The sequence below is a fragment of the Candoia aspera genome, chromosome 2, assembly GCF_035149785.1.
Source record: "Candoia aspera isolate rCanAsp1 chromosome 2, rCanAsp1.hap2, whole genome shotgun sequence".
Taxonomy (NCBI): Eukaryota; Metazoa; Chordata; class Lepidosauria; order Squamata; family Boidae; genus Candoia; species Candoia aspera.
In genome coordinates, this window is record NC_086154.1 from 124,367,822 (window position 1) to 124,390,266 (window position 22,445).

At 41.8% G+C, this 22,445-nt stretch overlaps 1 protein-coding gene and 2 non-coding genes across 3 annotated transcripts in view; 1 reads left to right on the forward strand and 2 right to left on the reverse strand.

Annotated features, from left to right (window-relative positions):
- Nucleotides 1-36: 36 nt before the first annotated feature.
- LOC134492609 (small nucleolar RNA SNORA50) lies at nucleotides 37-173 on the reverse strand. Its single transcript, XR_010067485.1, has one exon. It is a non-coding gene; the product is annotated as a small nucleolar RNA SNORA50 (small nucleolar RNA).
- Nucleotides 174-517: 344 nt separating this feature from the next.
- Nucleotides 518-582, reverse strand: LOC134492602 (small nucleolar RNA SNORD104). Its single transcript, XR_010067478.1, has one exon. It is a non-coding gene; the product is annotated as a small nucleolar RNA SNORD104 (small nucleolar RNA).
- Nucleotides 583-7,589: 7,007 nt separating this feature from the next.
- The window catches only part of ERN1 (endoplasmic reticulum to nucleus signaling 1), an 84,487-nt gene continuing 69,631 nt past the window's right edge, over nucleotides 7,590-22,445 (forward strand). The window contains exons 1-2 of the mRNA XM_063292943.1: nucleotides 7,590-7,610; nucleotides 8,113-8,535. Of these exons, the coding sequence (XP_063149013.1) occupies nucleotides 7,590-7,610; nucleotides 8,113-8,535 (444 nt within the window). The remainder of the gene's footprint in view (nucleotides 7,611-8,112; nucleotides 8,536-22,445) is intronic.

Genomic DNA, 22,445 nt, shown 5'->3' on the forward strand with positions numbered 1-22,445 from the left:
GATGTTCTTATATATTCTGGCATTAAGCATGAGACGGATTGTAACTTGTCTTTAAAAGAATCACTCAGGTTTAAGCTGAGCAACACCAGTTATAAGCAAGCTTTTTATTTTTGCACTGTAGCGTAGCCAGTGAGACCATGAATGGGCCATGCACCAGTTCAAAGGCAGTGCTTCAAACTTACCTAAAAAAATATCCGAAGTAAACAGGGTTTTTAAATTTTAAAAAATTATTTATTTACATTCAGGACATCCCCACATCAGCCCCCTTTGCTTTACTTGACAAGTAGTAGTTGGCTGCCAAGGTATTCACTCAACATCATCAAATGAGAATCTTGGCATACCTAGAACAAAAAAAACAAACAATTAGGGGCACTGATTTAAGACTACCGAGATACTTTTGCTCAAACCTAGCAAGATCAGCTTGTATGTCTGTCTTTTTTTTTTCCTAAGAGCGTATGACCACTGAAGTTGAAGAACTACTGTACAATTACCTGCACCCAAGCAACTGATGCTGGTGGCTCAGATTCAGTGTCTCTTCATCTGCATCAGCAGTCTAACACGCCAAAGAAGAATCATCACAGCAGCCAGCATAGTGTTCCCGGTTGAGGTCACCCAACAGCCCTGCTAGATCAGATCAAGGTCCATCTTAGCCCAGGATTTGGTTTTTCATGGACTATCCTAATGTACTCGCATGGAGATGCAAATATATCCCTCACCTACTATTGTTCCTTGGAGGCATGCTGCTCCCAACCCAGGTGAAACATCTGAGTCAAGACTAACAGCCCATATAAGACATGTCATCCATGAATTTTTTCACTCCGCTTTTAAGGACATCCAAATTAGTAGCCATCACTCTCGTGCCTATAAATTCCACTGTGTGAAAAAGGGAGGGGTTTTTTGGTCTGCTCTAAAGCACATTCCAATCAGCTTCACTGCATGACCACAGGCCCTTGCATATCTCAGAGGGAAAAAAGTTTCTCCCTAGTTCGGCATATACTGTGATCATAAGCTAGAAAAAAAGTTCTAACCTTTCAGATGGATAGTGTCTGAATTCCCCAATTACATACTATTTCCAGCTTCTTCAAATGTGTTAACTAGAAAGCATTATAGAAGTCAAGCGTACAACGCATCTGAAAGCATAGGTGGGGATACTTCGGCATCAGCAAAGCCATATTCCAAAACCCAAAAATCTATCCTCAAAATAAAGGGATGTGTCAGTCCTCCTCTCTTCAGTCCGTGCAAAAGCAAACTCTACATGTATTGTCCAATTATTACCCTGGTTGTATCTCAGTGTACTCAGGCCAGACTTAGAACAAAGGCTTGGCAACGAAACACAGAAGAGGGAAATGCACCTCTATACCACAATACCATAGTAAGTCCGAAAGACTCCCTTTTCATGGGCTGAAGAGATACAATTCTCTAAGCACCAAGGACGATACATTCAAGACCACTTAGCACATCCAACTTAACCACGAGGTCATGCTCAAAAACACAACTTCTCAAAACAACTACTGTATAACGCAGTGCATTTTCCCCATCCTCTGTTCATAGTTGCTTTGTAAAACAGCTCTAGAACCCAGTAATTGCCGTCGTAAGGCTGGACAGAGCTTCAACCCCCTTAGGCAAGGTGTACTAGTGCAGTAAGGCAGGTCTACAGAATCACAGCAGCAAGGCACACGATCCCTCCGATACCGGGCTCCGTGACCAACGCGTCCGCTCAAGTTCTAGGTCAATAACGTTTGCCAGGCCTCAATTGCAAGGGCTGCAAAAATCCCAGCGACCGCTAGATGGCGTCGAAAAGGTATATAAAGCTGGAACTCTTTGCCACCTAATGATCGTTCAGATTACTATAGCGCTGATATAGCAGCCCTACATTGTCATCAGAGACGACCTGGTTTATCTTCCCCGCTTTCCCAGCAACTACACAACCAAAAAGAAAAGGGCCGAGCACGCACCGTCCTCGCGTTCGTTCCCGCGACTAAAAGGCCGATTGGGACGCCTGCGTCTCTATTTATAGGCCTCATGGCGCCTAGAGACGCGCCCCTTTTCTAGAAGCCAATTGCAATACTACGGTACTGTCACGTGACTGGTGCCAACCTGATGTGAGTACGTCGGTAACGCGCAATGCAGATATTTTCCGGCTGTACTCATGATACTTTTTTGCGGGGCGCTGCAATGTTATGCTCCTCTGAAGAATTATAGCAGGAGAAAAGAAACGACAGGAGATTTACAATATCTGAGTCCTATGCATGTCTATTCACCGGTTTTCATGAGACTTTCTCCCAGATGGGTTAGTATAGATTTGCTGTTTTATGCATATTTCTTCATATGTATATTTGGTGTGCTTGACTTCTAAGTACATACGTTATCAGTCGGGTTGTAAAAAATATATAAGGAATAAATGATAGGCGAGGATCTTTCGATTTTTCCACATCACTTTATCCTACTCAGTTTACTGATTGTCTTTCTCTTTAATTTTGTATTTATCGATTATTAGTTGATTCTTGTTAGTCGTCGGTACTTTGGACTCAGTGGATTTATTCTAAGGATAACATTTAATATATTTTGTACATTTGTAAACGAGTAGGTCCGAATCCATTTGCCCGGTTCCGGGCAAATCCTACAGCTAAGGCAAGCCAGAAGGTTTGAATAATGCTCTCCCCTTGCCTTCAACCAAGTCTTTTTTAGCCTCCAAAGTGTGTGAGCTGTTTCTATCCACCAGAGGACACTCATTGCTCATTTTGAAAATGGATGAGTTGAAAATGGATGGCATTGGGATATAGCATAAGCAACTGGCCTGAAAATCTGAGGAGCACTGGATTTTGCTTTTATAGTACTGGGACAGAAGGAGAAATGATTAAATACCTGACTGGTGAGTAATTATATTTGCTTTGTCTAATTTTAATATTACATTCAGTTTTTGTCCTAGTCCCACCCACTACTTTTGGCAGGTGGTCGTTCAAACACAACATTGGAAGGCAAAGTGAAGCCCTTATTCTGGGGAATGATGCACACCCCTGTTACTAGATCCTTTTGCCAAGAGGGCTAAAACAGAATTCTTGGAGAAGTAGCTCTCCTTGGGGCAGGGTTCCTCAGCCAGGGTTCTGTGGAGCCCTACGGTTCCGCAAGAGATCACTAGGGGTTCCCTGGGAGATCGTGATTTATTTAAAACATTATTTCAACTTCGGGCAGCTTCACCTTAAAAAGGCAAGTTTCATTCTTTATTTTCAGTTTAAGAACACTGTTAGTGCATATATGCAGGCCTACACATGAAACAAATATAATAATTTTGTAACTTCTGGCCTGTATTTGAGCCTGAATGTGCAGGGGTTCCCCGAGGCCTGAAAAATGTTTCAAGGGTTCCTCCAGGGTCAAAAAATGGAGAAAGGCTGCCTTGGGGACTTTAACTACAACTCAGCAGCCCTAGCCAATCAAAAGCTGCCTAGAATACTGGGAACTTTCTAGTACAGTGTTTCTCAGCCAGTGGTAAGAGCCCTGTGGTAGTGTACAGAAGTAGTCTAGGTGGAACGTGGCAGCACTCCCCAAATAAGAAAGGGAGTCAGGGCAGGGAGAGCAGAGCTAGACTCCAGCTTGACTACACCGTGGCAAAGGAATTGCAGATCTTAGCAAAGCACATCCTGGACTGGAAGAGCCTCAGAGAGGCTTGGTGCTAGGAGCTGTAGAGGAATTTAGTTCTGGTCTTGAGAAGGAAGAGGGAAAACGGCAATGTTTGCTCAGCCGTGGGAAAGTGTGAGAAAGAGACTCAGAACAGACTTGCCTTGACTTGGTTGTCCTCAAAAAGGAGCAGTCAAGGTTTCGGACAGGCTTTTGAGATTCTGTAAACATTCCCTACAGCAATAAAGTAGCATTCCTGGAATCCTGTTTCTTGCCCGGGTCTACTTCAAAGGGCTAACTGGAACCAAAGGAATGCCTTTAAATATATTTATGTCCTTATTGGGAAAAAAATGGCCTTTTTGTTTCTATTTTGTTTTAACCAAGATTTTTTGATGGGACTTACGATGTGAAAAGTTGAGAGTCACTGTCCTCATCCATATGTCCAATTAATTCATAAGCATACACATAATCTTAATTGCAGATTAAGTACAGGATATACAAAGCACACATTGACACACTTACTGAGCGTGCAAGCAGGTAATACTATCAGAAAAAGCTGACACATCATGTTCGAATCTAGAGCCTTCCAAATCTTTTGAACTTTGCCTACTATCAACCCCAATCAGCATGGCCAATGGTAGGTAATGTGGCTCAAGACAGCTGAAGGCACTGGTTGCCCACCCTGATTCAGATTAATTTGCTGAAAAGAGCAATGTGATTGAAACCTGGTTTTCATTTTTGCCTTTTGGGAATGAAGGAGGGAAGAGCTTGGCCAATACCTCACAATTGACTGTGATATTAGAAAATAAAAAACTCAAATGGTTATTCCTTGTATTCTCTGGCTGTATTTTGTTCAATGTCTTTCCTTTTGTTTACCAATATTTATTTATTTGCAGATAAATAAAATAATATTATTTAAAATGAAAATTTAAATAACTGTGGGATCTCAATTTGAATTCCTGGTTATGACACGTTGTGTTTTTTAGATATCTGCTGCCCTTAGTTTCTTGCATGTGGCTTTGAAATGAGCTGGTAAATCTTATTTTAGTCCTGATAGATTTCCTAGCTTTATCAGTTAGAAGGCATGGTGTGGAGATACTGTTTTTCTGAAAAGAATGAAGTAGAGAGAAACATAAGAGGGTTACACATAGAAGATGGATCTGTCTGAAATCCCTGCAAAACTCCAAGGATGAGGTGCATGGTTGTACCATGGGAATCCTACCACACTTTTTGTTTGATTTAAGAACTGACATAATTGATTAATTCAATTATTTAGAAGGTCACTGCCAAATCTTTGGATTCCATCAACACCTTCCTCCCCATTGTCCTGTAAAGCCAGTAGAGGGAGATTCCAGCCTTCCTCTCCTCTCCTCTATTTCCATCCCAACTACCATGTCAAGCATCACATGTGGCTTGGAAGGGCTTGCTATTTAATTGGCACCGAGAATAGTCTTTGATACAGCTGGACACCTGGCTATTGAACCCCAGATTTTTTTTAATTAATTGCCTGGCATCTTTTGATTGTATTGCCACCATTATTTTTAGTGGAAGCTGTTCAGTGCAATAGAACATCTGCAGAGCAACTGCTTATGAGAAAACCCAGGGAACCCGGTTTCAGCTTCCTCAGCCAACCTTTTGGAAAAGCTCATTGGCCATATCTTAACTTGTCTTGCCCCTGGCAGTAGCAACTCCGCCATCTCTTCCAGGGGTCTCACCACCAGTTATTTGTTCAATAGCAATACTTAAAAACACCCTGTTATTTAATTAATTTATGCATTTTGTTTTTCACTAAAATGCAAATGCTAATGAAAATAACATTAAAACATTTACAAGCATGTTTCAAATGGTTGCTTGGGATTACTTGGATATTGCCAAGGGGATGGACATTTGGGATGGAAATAGCAATATAGTTCCAGTTACAGTGTGTGCAGTCACGGTGATAAATCTATTTCACAGTGCTAAAGGGCCTCCCAACCTCCCCTTCTATTAGGTATAATAAAATCCCAGGTATGCTTATTAAACTCACAGAATAATAATATCCATTGCCAGTAAATTTGTTGAGGATGATCAGACCTTGATCCTATGTGTGTTCATTTGGAAGTACATCCCTATATATTCAACAGAATTTTTACCTTAGTCATGTCTATAGGATTCCAAACCTTTTAACACAATGAAATGTATTTCTGAGTAATGATATTCAGTAACTTTGATTTGTAGGTGTTGAAGTGTAGCAGGCAACTAACCTCCTTCTAAACACATGACCAAAATATAATAAGGAGACAATAGAAAACAGGGATCCAAGATAAAGACACTTCTTTCCTCTGGCCCCCCATTATTAGCATTATTGTAGCTGAAAGTATTAATCATCAGCTTAAATGTATTCTCCAATCCCATCCCAGCATTCCATGCTATATTGCTGTATTGGAGCCCTTGTATATAAACATAGTCTCCATTCTAGAAAGGCTGCTTTCATCAATATTATTATAATATCAGTAATATTAATCATCAATATTATTCCAAGTTGTATAAAGGAAGTGAGATCTCTCTAAAGAAAATAGATGAATATCTAAAAAAACAAAATTTACCGAGGCTTACAGAGGATCAAAGACAGATTATGAACGGACCTATAAAAATAAGGGAAGTTTCTGAAGCTATAAAAAAGATTAAACTAGGAAAGGTTCCTGGACCAGATGGATTATTAGGTTCTTACTATAAATGGATGCTTTCTTCTTATGAAAGATAACCACAGAAAATGATATCCGTCAAGGAATGATGAACGCAGCACAGAATATAAATACTAAATAGGATCCTTCATGAAAATCATTTGCTAAATGGCATTGGTCACCATTGTATTTGTTCAAGGACCTTGGGAACGAATGAATGGGTAATGGAAATGCATGGCTTCCCTTTATCACAGCTGAAATTCACTTAGGCATAGGAGGGTCATGGTGACTTTCTCCCCTTGATTTTCCTGCCAACGTGCAAAGCAAATATACTTTTCATTGGACTAACTCTGTCTACAAGTTAAAATTGCCAGGACATTAAAGAAGCTTTTATCATATTCTTTAAAACTTATGTAATGACTTCTAGCCATTCCAGCAACAAGGATTCAGCCTTCTATTTTGTCAAGCATTTTTCCTCATTTAAAGAAGATACTCGATTGCTCTTAACTTTGTTTTTGTAAAATCTAACAAATTATTATTCCCACACAGTAGGTTGATTCAGCAAGAAAGCATTATGAGTGCTTGCTTGTAAATATACAAAAACATAGAAATGTAATGCTATGACCATCATAAACCACATGAACAAGCATGTTTCTACATGCTATAAAATACTCCCAGGTTCCTCCTGCCAATCGAGTGGCTAAATAAAACAGGAAACTTGTGTTTATCATTTTATCTGAAATGTGATCCCTGGCTTCTTGTTCCACTAACAAACCAGAATCAGTAGCAAGGTTTATGCTGGGTCAGTGACTAATGGTTTCTGGGAAACTGAGGAAGATCCTTCCCAGGTTCAAAGCACAATTACTCTCAGATGAGTCCCAGGGCATTCAAGTGGTTTTCATACAGGAAAATTTGCACAGAATTATATTTGTGAAGCATTCTACATAGAGTGTTTTAAATTTGCCAATTCTTAGGAGTTTAGGCATAGATTATTCTGCAAACATCTAGCTCTTAAATTTCCTAGGCACCAGCAACAGACACTGTTGGCATTCGAAGATGTTGGCATTCAATATTTTTATAGTCTTGAGTTATTTATATCCCTTTTTGTATGTCCCTTGCCAGATACTTTGTGTTCCACAACTAAGGCTACCAGATCTAGGCTGCAAAAATCTAGGTGACCACTAGAGGGCAGCAGAGATACAGAAAACAGCTCTTTGCTCCCGTCTAGTAGTTCTGCAGGCCAGATTTGGGAGCCTTATTGACAATAGTGAGCTCTTTCTCATAGGGGCAGCAAAGAAATGTGTATTGGGCATGTATCGTTTCAGAGAAAAGGTCTGTTCCCTTCGTATGATGAAGCATGGAGGGTTAGAAACCACCTGCTTGTTACTATGATATTTAGCTCTTTTAATTTTTCTGTTTGAGGGGTCATTGTTTAAAGGCTTGCCTGTTGCTTGGATACAGCTTGGATGGTATACACTTACACCATCTCATCAGTGTCAAGATTCTTGCAATCACAAACTGGTCTAAGAATGGGTAGTTAAAGATTGCTTGAGTCATGTGTGAACAAAAGACACAGGTACTCAGAAGGTGCCCATGAGAGCCTTTCCTAATCTAGATCTCTGCCAATACCTTGCACTATAACCCAGGATCCCCAACCAGCATGGCCTTTGGAGAGTTGATTTTATGGGAGTTCAGGTGTCACATACACCTGGGGGCAGGTCGAGAGTAGGGGTGGAGGCTGATAGATCGATTTCCAGAGCAGTTTAAATCAAGCCTTTCGCTTGCTGGAGGCGGAGCCTTGCAAGGGAAAGGCTTTATTCTCCTATTTATACAGCCGGGGGCGGAGAGGCCATCCAGGACAGTCGTACACACGTTCGACCCGCAGACGGAGCAGGGCAGCGCAGGCAAGGGAAGACCAGGCCAGCGAGGCGAAGGCCCCCGGCCCCAGCCTCGCCGCCTCCCTCTCGCGGCCTTTTCCCCGCCCGGCTCCCCTTCCTGTGCGTGGCTGACGGGAAAGCTCCCTACGGCTCAGCTCCGCCTCCGAAGGAGGAAGGACCGGACACGCTGCAGGCAGGGGCACCGGCGAACGCCGAGCGGGCCGGACTTTCTGGCGTGCGCCGCGGCGGGCCCGGTGCTGGCTGCGAGGCGAGCCATGGAGTGGGGCGCGCGGGGGTCGCGGGAGCACTTGGCTCGCGGTCGCGGTCGCGATCTCCTCGGGCTGGGCGCGTTGCTGCTGCTCCTCTTGCTGGGACCCCGGGTAAGGACGCGCAGGGGCGGGCTGGGCTGGGCGTCGTTGTGCCGGACGGAGAGAGGGGCGCCGAAGAGGGCTGGCCGGCTGGAGGGGAGGAGGAAAGAAATGACAGCCAGTTTCGATATCGCAAACAGAAATGAGAACGGGCAAAGAAAAGGCGAAGTTAAGTTCCGGGGCGCAGAGACTCTTGCTGTGAGGAGGGCAGCTGAGGGAACACGCGTGTCCCGAGCAGCTGTTATTGCAGCTGAGACACTCGCGCGCAAACAGCGGCTGTGCCCTCGGATGGGGATGTGGGCAGAACAGACCACCCCGTGGGTGGATCCTGACCTCATCCTGTTCAGCATGCTGCTGCCGCCGGGGCGGGGGGGATCAGTGAAGTGGCAGTCCAGCCGACTTGGAGGGCGCCAGGTTGGGGAAAGTTTGTCTAATCTTCCCTGGGTTTTCCGCTTTAAGATACTGAGAATATGAAGTAATTCCTGACTTTTAGGAGTACTGCTGTTTAGTCTGATTTAGACTAGATTTTTACTTTAAGAAAGTCCTGTAGTTTTGGTCACTCTTGTTACTTTAAGTAAGATGACCTTCCTTTTCTTGTTTCTTGAACTGTTGATGACAAGGTTGCAAATTATGTTCTGCCTCATCCTTGAAGGTAAGATGCCACAGTCCCTTTTATCTCACATCTTCCTGCGCTATCCACTGCACCACACTGAGATGGTGATCATTTGCCAGCAAGTGACTTACGGTGTCTTCAGGGGCCATCCATCCAGCCATTGTGTGTGAAAATAGCAGCAACGAGAACAGACTTTATATCACTTTAACAATGGCTGGGTGATGCTGTGAAGTTACTTTGAAAGGGTAGAGCATGGAAGGTTTGCCCCAGGTATGAAAGACAACAACCTAGGGGCTAGATCTGTCCCACACACAGAAAGACACAGTTGGAAAGACTACAAGGTATGGGGCTTTAGGGGAGACATGGTAGAGCTATATATAAATTCAGCACAGCTTGGAAAACCCTGACAGAAAGGTTTTCTCCCAATTTTTATAGTGTTAAACATGGGGTCGTCTGTTAAAGCAAAACATAGCAACATTCAGGGCTAATAACAGGAAATATTTCTCACACAATGCAAAGATAAATTGTGGAATCTGCTGCCGCCGGATGATGTTGCTCATGTCAGATTGTTTGAAAAGGTTGACTGGACAGATTTATGGATGGCTTTCTGCTGACTGGAATCATGAGTGGTCTGCTTAGAAAGCCATCAGTGGAAGACTGGATAGTTGAAACTTCTTCATCCATGTCATCTCGTGGGCACTTCTTGATCCAGAGAATGCTGGACAAAGTGAACCATTGTCTTGATGGATCAGGGATTTTCTTTCTTTGGTGTGGGGGGCATCATTCTGGGAAGGAAAAATCTGTTTTGCTCATTGACCTAGCCAGTGATTTCTATAGCTGGCACATCTTTTGTGAGTCAATTTGATCAAAGCTTGGGTTCAGAGAAATTTTCTTCCCATTTGATAGAGAGAAATCAGATCATTTCACCACTGTATAAATTCACAGCTCAGCAACTGAGCTAACTAGAGTTTTCTGAAGCCCCGTGGATCCCCCCTCCAATCCCTTCTCTCCATGGCCCAACTTCTCAGATTAATTTAGAAAATAGAAAAAGTATCATAAATTAATTGTGATTCTTTGCTGTCCCTGATGGACGGTTCTAGAAATTTGGGGATGCAACCCTGTTGATATATAATTGTAATCTTGCTCATCTTCATTAAAAATAAAATACACAGTACTAGTATAGTTATTGGTGCTAATACCCACCCCCAAACTGAAGTGTTACATCATTAGGAGTTAACACATTAGACCTTCCCTTTAAAGTAATATGCATTATTTATTTATTTCAATGTAATATGGCCATCCATCTCAACCATGTGATTTTAGACAGTGAACGGCAATTAAAAACATAAAATAACAATATCACAATAACTACCAATCAGCAGCCAAGGTAAAAACCATCCCAACCATCAACACAACCTTCCCATGGGCTCTGTCACATATTCTGACCCACATGCCAGGTGGCATAACCAGTATAAAGATATGACCTAGTGGTTTCAAGTTGAAATTGTGTGGTGGTGTTTGTGCTATAATGTGCAAATTTAATAAAGTGAGTGTGGAAAAATAATTTAAGAAAGCTCTTTCTCTTTCACCATTTTGGTGATGTTGAGAAGGGGGGGTTTACACATACTTCAAAATTAACAGAGCATTATCATGTTATAACATGATACAGTATTTCTGTAATTTCATTAAAATGTTTTGTCATTTTAAAAATATCTGGCTAGATGTTCACCTTTTTTAAAAAAACAAATAAAGCTTATATTTAGTCATGAACCAAAGGGGATGTAAGTACTAATTTGCTTGTGTATATATTTATTATTGTTTATAAATTTCTGTTTCTGCAAAACAAATATTCATGCATTTTCCAAGTTAAAAACATGAAGAAAATTATGTAATTTTGGTCAGCAAATCATACAGCTACTTTTTTGTTGTTGTTTTGTTGTTTGTGCTTGGAGGCTAAGTTGGAAGACTTCAAGATTTTTGTTTTGAAGAAAATCACATTAATTTTGATGAGGGAAAGTTGACAAATATTTAGGCTGTCTTGAAAATGGCGTACCATGGGGTGCAATGGAAGCTTACTGTTGATTTCACTATACTTTCTTGCTATATATAGTTAAGCATGCTACTTACGAGTGTTCTCGTGATGCTAGTGTATAGAAGTCCAATTGCGAGGTGCTTCTACCAATTATAGAGCATAGTGTGCACACTCGGCTATGTTGCTCCATAATTTATATGAGTGAGTTGATAAGCTTTACATGTGACTGAGCATATACTGTACTAACAGGATAATCATAAATATTTGGTATAGGTTTCTTTCTGTCTTCCACCTACTCACATTTCTTGGTATGTCGGGAATTGCAGATCACCATTCGCTGTATCTCTCTTTTTCAGTTAGCACCCTTCTCAGAAGCAAGAGTTGATCCCATTCCTAACCATTGCCATAGGGCTTTAAATGTAATCATCATCAATGCTTTGAACTCTGCTTAGAGACAAATTGGCAGCTGATGCGCTCCCAGCAGAACAGGCACAGTGTGATCCAATGCAGATTGCTTATTAACATCCTCACTGCTGTTTTCTGGCGCAACTGCTTTATCCAAAGACCCTTAAAGATAGCCTCTTCAATTCAGTGATCTAATTTGCAGGCAGTGTTATTGTAATCAGGCCTGATTCTGTGATGATAAATGGAAGAAATTCCCTGGTGGAAGAGCAGGATACATATGGAATTTTAAAATCATACTCAGCAGGAGTAGAAAGTCAGAGAAAGCACTGAAAATGTTAGAACTATTGTATGCTTAAACTTATTAAAATCTTTTTTTAGCTTTCATTTGGCATATGTCATATTTTCTTCTGCTTCCCTTTTAACAAAATTATTTTATAAAAATAACCATTCCCTCTTCATTAAACACATTTTAGTGACTTGTTTTTTAAACCTATGCACACTATCATCTTGTAACCTAGCAATGTAATTAGAGCACTAGCTGACAAAATAAGCTCAATGAATCACAGGGCATATACGATGATCATCTTGGTTGCATGTGTTGTGGTGCAGAAGCTCTCCTAAATATTTGCCTTGCCCGTATGTCCAGGGCAAGCTCTCAGGAATACAGCTGATGTTTCAGCTAATTGAAATTGTGTTCCCATCAAAATTAGAGGCAGGATCAGAGACTAAGTTCAGTAAAATATTTGCAAAGGTAACTTACATTCTGACCCTACCTTCTGTCCAATATACCTGGGAACCCAGACAAAACAAGATCAAACTTAAATTAGGAGCCAATGCATTTAGCACATTTCTTTCCTTACTCTATTTAATTAGGAGAAGGATCCGGTCAATATTTCCTGGTCATGATTGCATTAAGGCAGCTTTGGGAGTGGCCTGTGGGGTTATTGTGATTCCTGTACCAGTTATATACACCACTTTTTTTTTCTTTTCTCCATTTACTCTCTGAACATAAGGAAATAATCAGCCTGGGAGGCTGGTTCATTTAAACATGGATTGTTCTGACTCAGCTAGAGTAAACCTACTAAGAAAATAAATTTTATTTTTCATGGTTATGGAGATCTTGTGTCCAAATAAATTTTAGCTCTCTGGTCATTCATGCCTCTTCAAGGAATTACCTAAAAGGCAAGGGAGGACACCTGCATCTCATGTCCTCTTCTCTCTTAACGGAGATGCACCACCTTATTCAGTCCCAAAAAGCTGTGCATTTCCAGGCATTAGGAAATGATTCCAAAAGCTCGTGCTTTTCCCAAACACCCAATTTGAGAACTCACAAAAAGTTCAGGAATGCTCTTGAAACGGATACCTCTCTCACCCTGGAGCTTTATTCTCTTGTCCTCCATCAGCCCAGCAATTTACCAATGATGTTAGGAAAAGTAAAGACAGATACCTTCCTAATTCCCAACACAGCACCCATGTCTACCAGACTTACGATCAGCATCCTCAGTAGGAAATGATGCTTGTTGCTTTTTCTGTGGTAGTCATAGACCCTGGAATAGTATATAGTGAGTATATCAATAGTTAATAAACAGAACAGATAAATCATCCAGATGTTTGTGTGTCAGGAAGACTTTCCTGCTGGATACTGTGGTGGTAGTGGTAAACAATAATGCTGATTATTAACAACAGCAGAAAGGCTTATGGTACATCAAAAGGCATGCAATTCTGCTTTACATATTTCTGTAATCATAACTTACTAAGATCTCAACATGTACAGAATTTACTTTGTTCGCATCTCAGAAAATAAGACTGGGTTTGTTTGTTTTTTTGTGCCACTTGCTATTGTTGTGGTAGCTATCATAAGAGGAAGCATGGTATGGTAGAGTCTCCCTGATTAGTAATGGCTGATATTTAGATTAGTACTTACTAAATTAGTTCAAGGCAGAATCTCCTGCTCCCACGCTTATTATTTCCTTTTGGATTCCCATTTCTTCCATTTCATCTTATGGAGGGAGATGATATCCACATAGCATCTGTCTAAGGTGCATGATATCCAGCTGGTGGATTGAGGCTACAAGCACATGTCCACACTTTTGCAGAAATACACATGCCCAGTTTTCCCATCCCATCCCATTATATCCATTCATGCAACTCGCAATCAGGGTCAAAGGGATAAAGTTTTTATCTCTACATGCTAACAGTCAGGGTTGCTGATTTCCTGCAGCCATGAGCAAACTTTGTTCCATTGGCAGAATGGCATAACTTTAACCCAAGTCCTGGGGGATGGTCCAGTTTTGAGAGCTCATTTAAATAAAGAAGGCGGCCATAGCAATATTGGGGGGAATGTTGTTCTAGAGGACAGGATCCATTATAGAGAAAGCCCACTTCCTGGGTCTTACCAGGTGACACTGCTTAATCATTGGGACCATATCAACTCTGCAATATAAGATGGGCAGAAACTACTGAAAGTGAGTGCTCCCTCAATAAATAGGTCCTATGCCATGAAAGGCTTTACAGATAATAACCAGCACTTTGAATTACACCCAGAAGACTGTACAGCCAGTACAGCCAGTACAGCTCACCAAGCAGACATATTATATGGGCACACCATGGCACACCCATAACTGCCCATGCAGCTACCTTTTGGATCAGCTGCACTTCCAAGTGGTCTTCAAGGGCAGCCCCATGTAGGGAGCATAGCAATAATTGAAATGCGAGGTGACCAAAGATGAGGGGTATTCTTAAGGACTTCCTGTGCCAAGTATGGGTGTAACTGGCCCACTAGGTGAACTTGTGCAAAGGCTCCTCTGGCCACAGCTGCCACTTGCTGCTTGAGCAGGAGCCATGAGTCCAAGATATCCCCCAAATTATGCACCAGGGCTGAAGGGGAAAGGGTGATCCCACCCAGGGCTAAAGAAGGAAACCACTCCAGACTTGGGTGGTCCAAACATCCACAGCCACTGAGTCTTGTCCGAGCTGAGCCTAAGCCTATTCTTCCCTATCCAGACTCACAAAGCTTCCAAACACTAGGACAAGACCTTGACAGCATCCCTTAGTGGCCCAGGGCCAAGATGTATAACCAGGTATCATCAGCATACCGATGATACCAGACCCCAATTGACAGATGACCTCACCCAGAACCCTCATATAAATATTAAACAGGAAGGGTGAGAGTGCCGAACCTTGAGGCACCCCACAGAGGAGGAGCTTCTGGCTTGGTCTTGCCTTCCTTTGTCAAAACCGACTGAAAGTTGTAAAAATGTAGTTGAAACCCAAGCTTTTGATCTCTATTAGCAGCCACTTAGACAGCCTACTGGAGATCTCAGTGATTTTGTTAACCTGATTGGATCAGGCTTCTGAATGGGATATAGTACTGAAGAAGCTGCTTTGGTGACCTGGGTAGATTACCTATGCTTGAAACTAGATCGGAGGAGTGCAGCACCACTACTTCTCCAGGACCTCTCTGCAGCTTTTGATATCATTGGCCATGATATCCTTCTTGATAACTCAGAGAATTGGCCTTCAGGGCACTGTTTTATAGTAGTTCTAGCATTTTCTGTTAGGATGTGTTGAAAAGGCAATGCTGGGGCACTGTTGTTCAGCACATGGGTGATAGTTCTGTTATGTCCCAAAGAGTTTCATCTTGTCCTTATGCTCCTCCACATATATGAACCCACTGAAGAGGGGGATCATCTGGAGTTTAGAAGTGGGGTGCTACCAATATGCTGATAACATCCAGTTCTATGTTTCCCTACCATCCAATTCCCTTAGCATTATCCAAGTTTGATAATGGATGAGAGAGAACAATCTGAAATTAATCTAGACAAGATGGAGATTCTGTTGGTAAATAGGATTCAGGGATTGTGGTTTATCCTGTTTGGGACAGGATTATGTTCCTTTGAAAGAGCAGGTTTACTGTCTGGAAGTGTTCCCCAGCTGGTGACTATGGCAAGGGGCTCTTTTACACAATTAGATCTAGTGTGCCAGCCACACCCCTTTCTGGGGCCAGTCAGATTTGGCAGAGGTTATCCACTTCATACAGTAGTTACATCCCATCTTGACTAGTGCAATGTACTCTATGTGTGGCCACCCTTGAAAATTGTCTGGAAGTTGAAAAAAGTGGCAGCCATGCTGCTAATCAGTACGAGATGCAGGGATCATATGATGCCTGCTTTGATTGATCTATATTCGCTGCTAGGTGTTTATTGGGCACAATTTAAGGTGATGGCATCTACCTTTAAAGCCTAAACAGCTTAAGTCTGACTATCTTAAGGACAGCCTCTCTTACTACAAATCTGTCAGGTTCTTAAGATCAACCGGAGGGGGTCCTCTGAAGATAACCAACTATCAAAGACTCATCATCCTGGCATACACAGTCTCCTCCTGTCTTACTCCCAGGCTAAAGAGCACACTCCCTTAAGAGTAGCATTTTGCCCCCTCTCTCGGGGTTTAGGAAATCTGTAAAGAACCATCTCTTTCTCCAGGCTTTCAACCCTTAACTCATTTTAGAATGTATTTTATCCTTAACTTTTAATTTTTTCTTATATTCTGTTTTTATTGTTTCCCACAAAGTGGAATGTTCCTATTGTAAATACTAAAACCTACTTTATTTGAGTGGCAGATGGGATGGTTCAGTGGAACAGTTGCTTCAGCCTGGTTAAATTATGGTACCCTTTCAAGCATTTCATAATATTATAGAAAATTAATGTAACAAACTCGTTTTAAGCAAAAATTAATCCATTATATCCTTATTTAACTGCCAAAGTCTGGCAGGCAGAATTGATTATTATATCATTCATTTAATTGTTTGGTTTGTTTAATCACTGATGCCCAATTGGGCAACATGAAATTGAAAACATATGGAACACTTTAGAATATTCATGTGCCACCACAGTGATTCTAACAACACAATATTGGGCAAATTTACTTGGGCAGAAGTCCCTCTGGGCATCAGATCTTAGAATTACAGAATTGTATAGAATTGTGGAATTAGTTCTATGCTATTTGGGAGAGTAATTCCAATTCAGCTTTGCAACATTTCTGTGAAAATTAATCCTTAGGGTTTTCTTTAAAAAAAAATTGTGATCAAAAGTGTTTTATACACAACACAGTCCTGTGCCGTCTAGTGAAAAGCAGGTCTTGCTGCATTCAGTGACATGATCCCCAAATAAGCGTACTTAGGATTTTAGTCTCACAGGATTATGTGCTGCCTCTGATGAGCTGTGGAAAACAACTTGTTCTGAACATACAGCCCTGTTACACAATAAACAGGAACTACAGGAGGGCTATAGCGTATGTAATCAGAAGGAGTTGTTTAAATATAATATTTTCTTGTACTCCATAAATAATCAAATAAAAGACATAAAATGTTAAAATTGCCATTCCTACCAGTGTTCACCCTTGTTATTATATGCTGGACCATCAGAAGTCTTGGCTTGCTTCTGAAATCACTTGGCTTTTAGCACATCTCAGTCTAAGATACTAAAGTTCCAACATGTTGGTGCTGTGACTGAGTTCAAGTCTCCATAGGTAGTCCTTAACAATCATTTGTTTAGTGACAGTTCGGACTTACAACGGTGCTGAAAAACACAACTTGCGACCAGTCCTCACATTTACAACTGTTGCAGTGTCCCCACGGTCACATGATCATTATTTGGGCACTTGGCAACTGGTTTGCATTTATGACCATTGCTGCATCCCACAGTCACATGATCGCCATTTTCAGCCTTCCCAGCCGGCTTCTGGCAAGCAAAACCAATGGGGAACCGCGTAGTTTGCTTAACTCCCACCATGATTTGCTTAATAATCACTGCAAAAAAGTCATAAAATTGGGTTGGATTTGCTTAACGACCACTTCACTGAGCAACCACAATTCCAGTTCCAATTGTGATTGTTAAGCGAGGACTACCTGTATGTATTACTTGCTGTGGGTTTCATGGCTCAACAGGGCTATGAATGCTTTGTGGATTTTGATGGTGCTGTTTAAAAAAGCAAACTATATTAACAGACTTTAGCTCTTTGGCTCTTTGAAACTTAAATTCAGGCGTTCTATAGTACATTAAGCCTTTTATGATGTAGAAACATATATAATATTTCATGCTGCGTGCATCAAAACGGTGATATCACTGATCTGTTGATATAGGAAGAAGAAAAAAGAGATGGCGCTATGGCAGTGCTGGCTGTAAGAATTGCAGCTAGATTGGGCAACCCTTGGCTCCCACCTAACGGTTGTCTGGAGGTTTGCAGACCAGATTTGGTAGCTCTAACTTAAATTGCAATCTAGATATTTTGGCCTCGGATAGTTACTGTGCTAAAGCATATTTACAGGAAAGGGTATCCTAAGCAAAATTGGAAAAAATATTATTTGCAATTAAAAATAAATAAAAGGGAGGACTAGTAGGGTTTCCCTAAGCACATTTTCTTTCTAGGGCTCTTTTGTTTTAATCTGAGGGTGATGAAAGGGTCTCTAAGCTTTGGATAACGTGGATTTGGCATATTAGTGGGCAAGACATTCTTACAAAATTCTCGTGGATATTGCAGGTAGTGCAATAACAGAAGGAAACAAGTAAGTTATAGTGTGAATAGATGTTATTTATGGCTGAGAATTTTGGTCACTATTGATATTCAAGGAGTCCTTGCTATTGAACACAAGAGCATTTGGAAGAAGAGGCATAATGGGATAAATAAATGAGAGATAATCTCTGTATTTTGTTCTTGACCAGAAAACCATGCCAAATTCAGAATCCTATTTCCCTTTGCAGTTTAATAAATAACTGGAGACTAAAATGGAAAATAACTTGAAAATGTGCAGAGGTTAGATAAATATGTCAGAGAGGATACTTGAAATTATTATGACACATAGATGTTCGTTTCCCCATTTTCAAAAATATGTAAATAATTGGCTTCTGTACTTGCACACCCTTGTGCCTCTCATTTTGCTTTAGTCTTACAGACTTTGCTTGTAATTGTTACTTGCAAGATGGTTGCAGTTTTTAAATTGCGGGATTAGAAGTGGAAGAATTATGAAAATTACATGAAATGACATTGCTTTTTAATACATGGATGTGAGATCCTCTTTTGCAATACATGTCAAGCTTTTCAGGCCAAGACCTATTTATTTGTCGAGCTGATACGGCTACCCAGCTCACAACCACTCTGGGCGGCATACAAATTAAAAACAGAACCCAGGATACGACCTCATTCAGGCAGACAGATACTCCACCTAACCCAGTGCCGGAGAAAGAGCCAGGTCCTCAAGCCCCGTTCAAGGGACAGTAGGTCAGGGCTGCTCAAACCGGGGGTGGGTGGGTGTTACTGTTCCAGAGGGCAGCCACTGCAACAGAAAAAGCACGCCTCATGGATCCCATCAAATGGCATTGCTTTAAAGATGGGACCTGGAGCATGCCCACTCTGTTGGACATACACCTTAATATCAACATGCTATACAACAGCCCTTCAGCAAAGGATCATTACCTTGCCGTGGTGCTGGAGCTTGAGCACCTCAATGATGCCATGAGCTAAACCGTGAAGGGCCACCCAAGACGGGAAGGTCATGACAGACAGGTCAGACTAAATGCGATCCCTGGGGAAAGTAATGGCAACCCACCCCAGTATTCTTGCCATGAAAACTAAATGGATCAGTACAACCAGAGATATGTCGGTATACCATCGGAAGATGAGACCCCCAGGTCGGAAGATGGTCAAAATGCTACTGGGGAGGAACAGAGGATGAATTCAACTAGCCCCAGACATGATGACGCAGCTAGCTCAAAGCCGAAAGGATGGCTAGCAGCCGATGGTGCTGGTGGTGAACGGCGAATCCGATGTTCTAAGGATCAACACGCCATTGGAACCTGGAATGTAAGATCTATGAGCCAGGGCAAATTGGATGTGGTTATTGGTGAGATGTCAAGATTAAAGATCGACATTTTGGGCGTCAGTGAACTGAAATGGACTGGAATCGGCCACTTCACATCAAATGACCACCAGATCTACTACTGTGGACAAGAGGACCACAGAAGAAATGGAGTAGCCTTCATAATTAATAGTAAAGTGGCTAAAGCAGTGCTTGGATACAATCCAAAAAACGATAGAATGATCTCAATTCGAATTCAGGGCAAGCCATCTAACATCACAGTGATCCAAATATATACCCCAACCACAGATGCTGAAGAAGCTGAAGTAGAGCAGTTCTATGAGGATCTGCAGCACTTACTGGACAACACGCCTAAAAGAGACGTTATTTTCATCACAGGAGACTGGAATGCTAAGGTGGGCAGTCAAATGACACCTGGAATTACAGGTAAGCATGGCCTGGGAGAACAAAATGAAGCAGGACATAGGCTGATAGAATTTTGCCAAGACAACTCACTCTGCATAACAAACACTCTCTTCCAACAACCTAAGAGATGGCTCTATACATGGACTTCCCCAGATGGACAACACCAAAATCAGATTGACTACATCCTTTGCAGCCAAAGGTGGTGGACATCTATACAGTCGGTAGAAACAAGACCTGGAGCTGACTGTAATTCAGATCATGAACTTCGTATTGCACAATTTAGGATCAGACTAAAGAGATTAGGGAAGACCCACAGATCAGCTAGATATGAGCTCACTACTATTTCTAAGGAATATGCAGTGGAGGTGAAGAATAGATTTAAGGGACTGGACTTAGTAGATAGGGTCCCGGAAGAACTCTGGACAGAAGTTCGCAACATTGTTCAGGAGGCGGCAACAAAATACATCTCAAAGAAAGAGAAAACCAAGAAGGCAAAATAGAGTCTGCTGAGACACTAGAAGTAGCCCGAGAAAGAAGGAAAGCAAAAGGCAACAGTGATAGGGGGAGATATGCCCAATTAAATGCAAAATTCCAGAGGTTAGCCAGAAGAGATAAGGAATTATTTTTAAACAGAAGGCAATAGAATAGGAAGGACAAGAGACCTCTTCCAGAAAATTAGAAACATCGGAGGTAAATTCCAGGCAAAAATGGGTATGATCAAAAAGAAAGATGGCAAGGACCTAACAGAAGAAGAAGAGATCAAGAAAAGGTGGCAAGAATATACGGAAGACCTGTATAGGAAGGATAACAATATCGGGGATAGCTTTGATGATCAGTCAGTGAGCTAGAGCCAGACATCCTGAAGAGTGAGGTTGAATGGGCCTTAAGAAGCATTGCTAATAACAAGGCAGCAGGAGACGACGGCATCCCAGCTGAACTGTTCAAAATCTTGCAAGATGATGCTGTCAAGGTAACGCATGCTATATGCCAGCAAACACAAGAATGGCCATCAGATTGGAAAAAAGCAACTTATATCCCCATACCAAAAAAGGGAAACACTAAAGAACGTTCAAACTATCGAACAGTGGCACTCATTTCACATGCCAGTAAGGTAATGCTCAAGATCCTGCAAGGTAGACTTCAGCAATTCATGGAGCGAGAATTGCCAGATGTACAAGCTGGGTTTAAAAAAGGCAGAGGAACTAGGGACCAACTTGCCAATATCCGCTGGATAATGGAAAAAGCCAGGGAGTTTCAGAAAAACATCTATTTCTGTTTTATTGACTATTCTAAAGCCTTTGACTGTGTGGACCATAACAAATTGTGGCAAGTTCTTAGTGGTATGGGGACACCAAGTCATCTTGTATGCCTCCTGAAGAATCTGTATAACGACCAAGTAGCAACAGTAAGAACAGACCACGGAACAATGGACTGGTTTAAGATTGGGAAAGGAGTATGGCATGGCTGTATACTCTCACCATACCTATTCAACTTGTATGCAGAACACATCATGCGACAAGCTGGGCTTGAGGAATCCAAGGCTGGAGTTAAAATCGCTGGAAGAAACATTAACAATCTCAGATATGGAGATGATTCCACTTTGATGGCTGAAAGCGAAGAGGAACTGAGGAGCCTTATGATGAAGGTGAAAGAAGAAAGTGCAAAAGCTGGCTTGCAGCTAAACCTCAAAAAAACCAAGATTATGGCAACCAGCTTGATTGATAACTGGCAAATAGAGGGAGAAAATGTAGAAGCAGTGAAAGACTTTGTATTCCTAGGTGCAAAGATTACTGCAGATGCTGACTGCAGTCAGGAAATCAGAAGACGCTTAATCCTTGGGAGAAGAGCAATGACAAATCTCGATAAAATAGTTAAGAGCAGAGACATCACACTGACAACAAAGGTCCGCATAGTTAAAGCAATGGTGTTCCCCGTAGTAACATATGGCTGCAAGAGCTGGACCATAAGGAAGGCTGAGAGAAGGAAGATGGATGCTTTTGAACTGTGGTGTTGGAGGAAAATTCTGAGAGTGCCTTGGACTGCAAGAAGATCAAACCAGTCCATCCTCCAGGAAATCAAGCCAGACTGCTCACTTGAGGGAATGATATTAAAGGCAAAACTGAAATACTTTGGCCACATAATGAGAAGACAGGACACCCTGGAGAAGATGCTGATGCTAGGGAGAGTGGAAGGCAAAAGGAAGAGGGGCCGACCAAGGGCAAGGTGGATGGATGATATTCTACAGGTGACGGACCCGTCCCTGGGGGAGCTGGGGGTGTTGACGACCGACAGGAAGCTCTGGCGTGGGCTGGTCCATGAAGTCACGAAGAGTCGGAAGCGACTAAACGAATAAACAACAATACAACAGCCAGGGGATAGCCAACCCGGTGCTTTTCAGAAGTTTATTTTAAAAGTACTACAATCTCTGGACATTAGCCAGCTGGCATGGATAGATGGGACTTAAAGTCCAAAACATCTGGAAGGCACCATGTTGCCTAATCAGTTTACATTTTAAAAACAATATGGCAAATGTGCTGCTTGCCTCCATTTATCGCTTTTAATCTCTTGTTTTCAAAAGTAGTTGGTAACTTTGG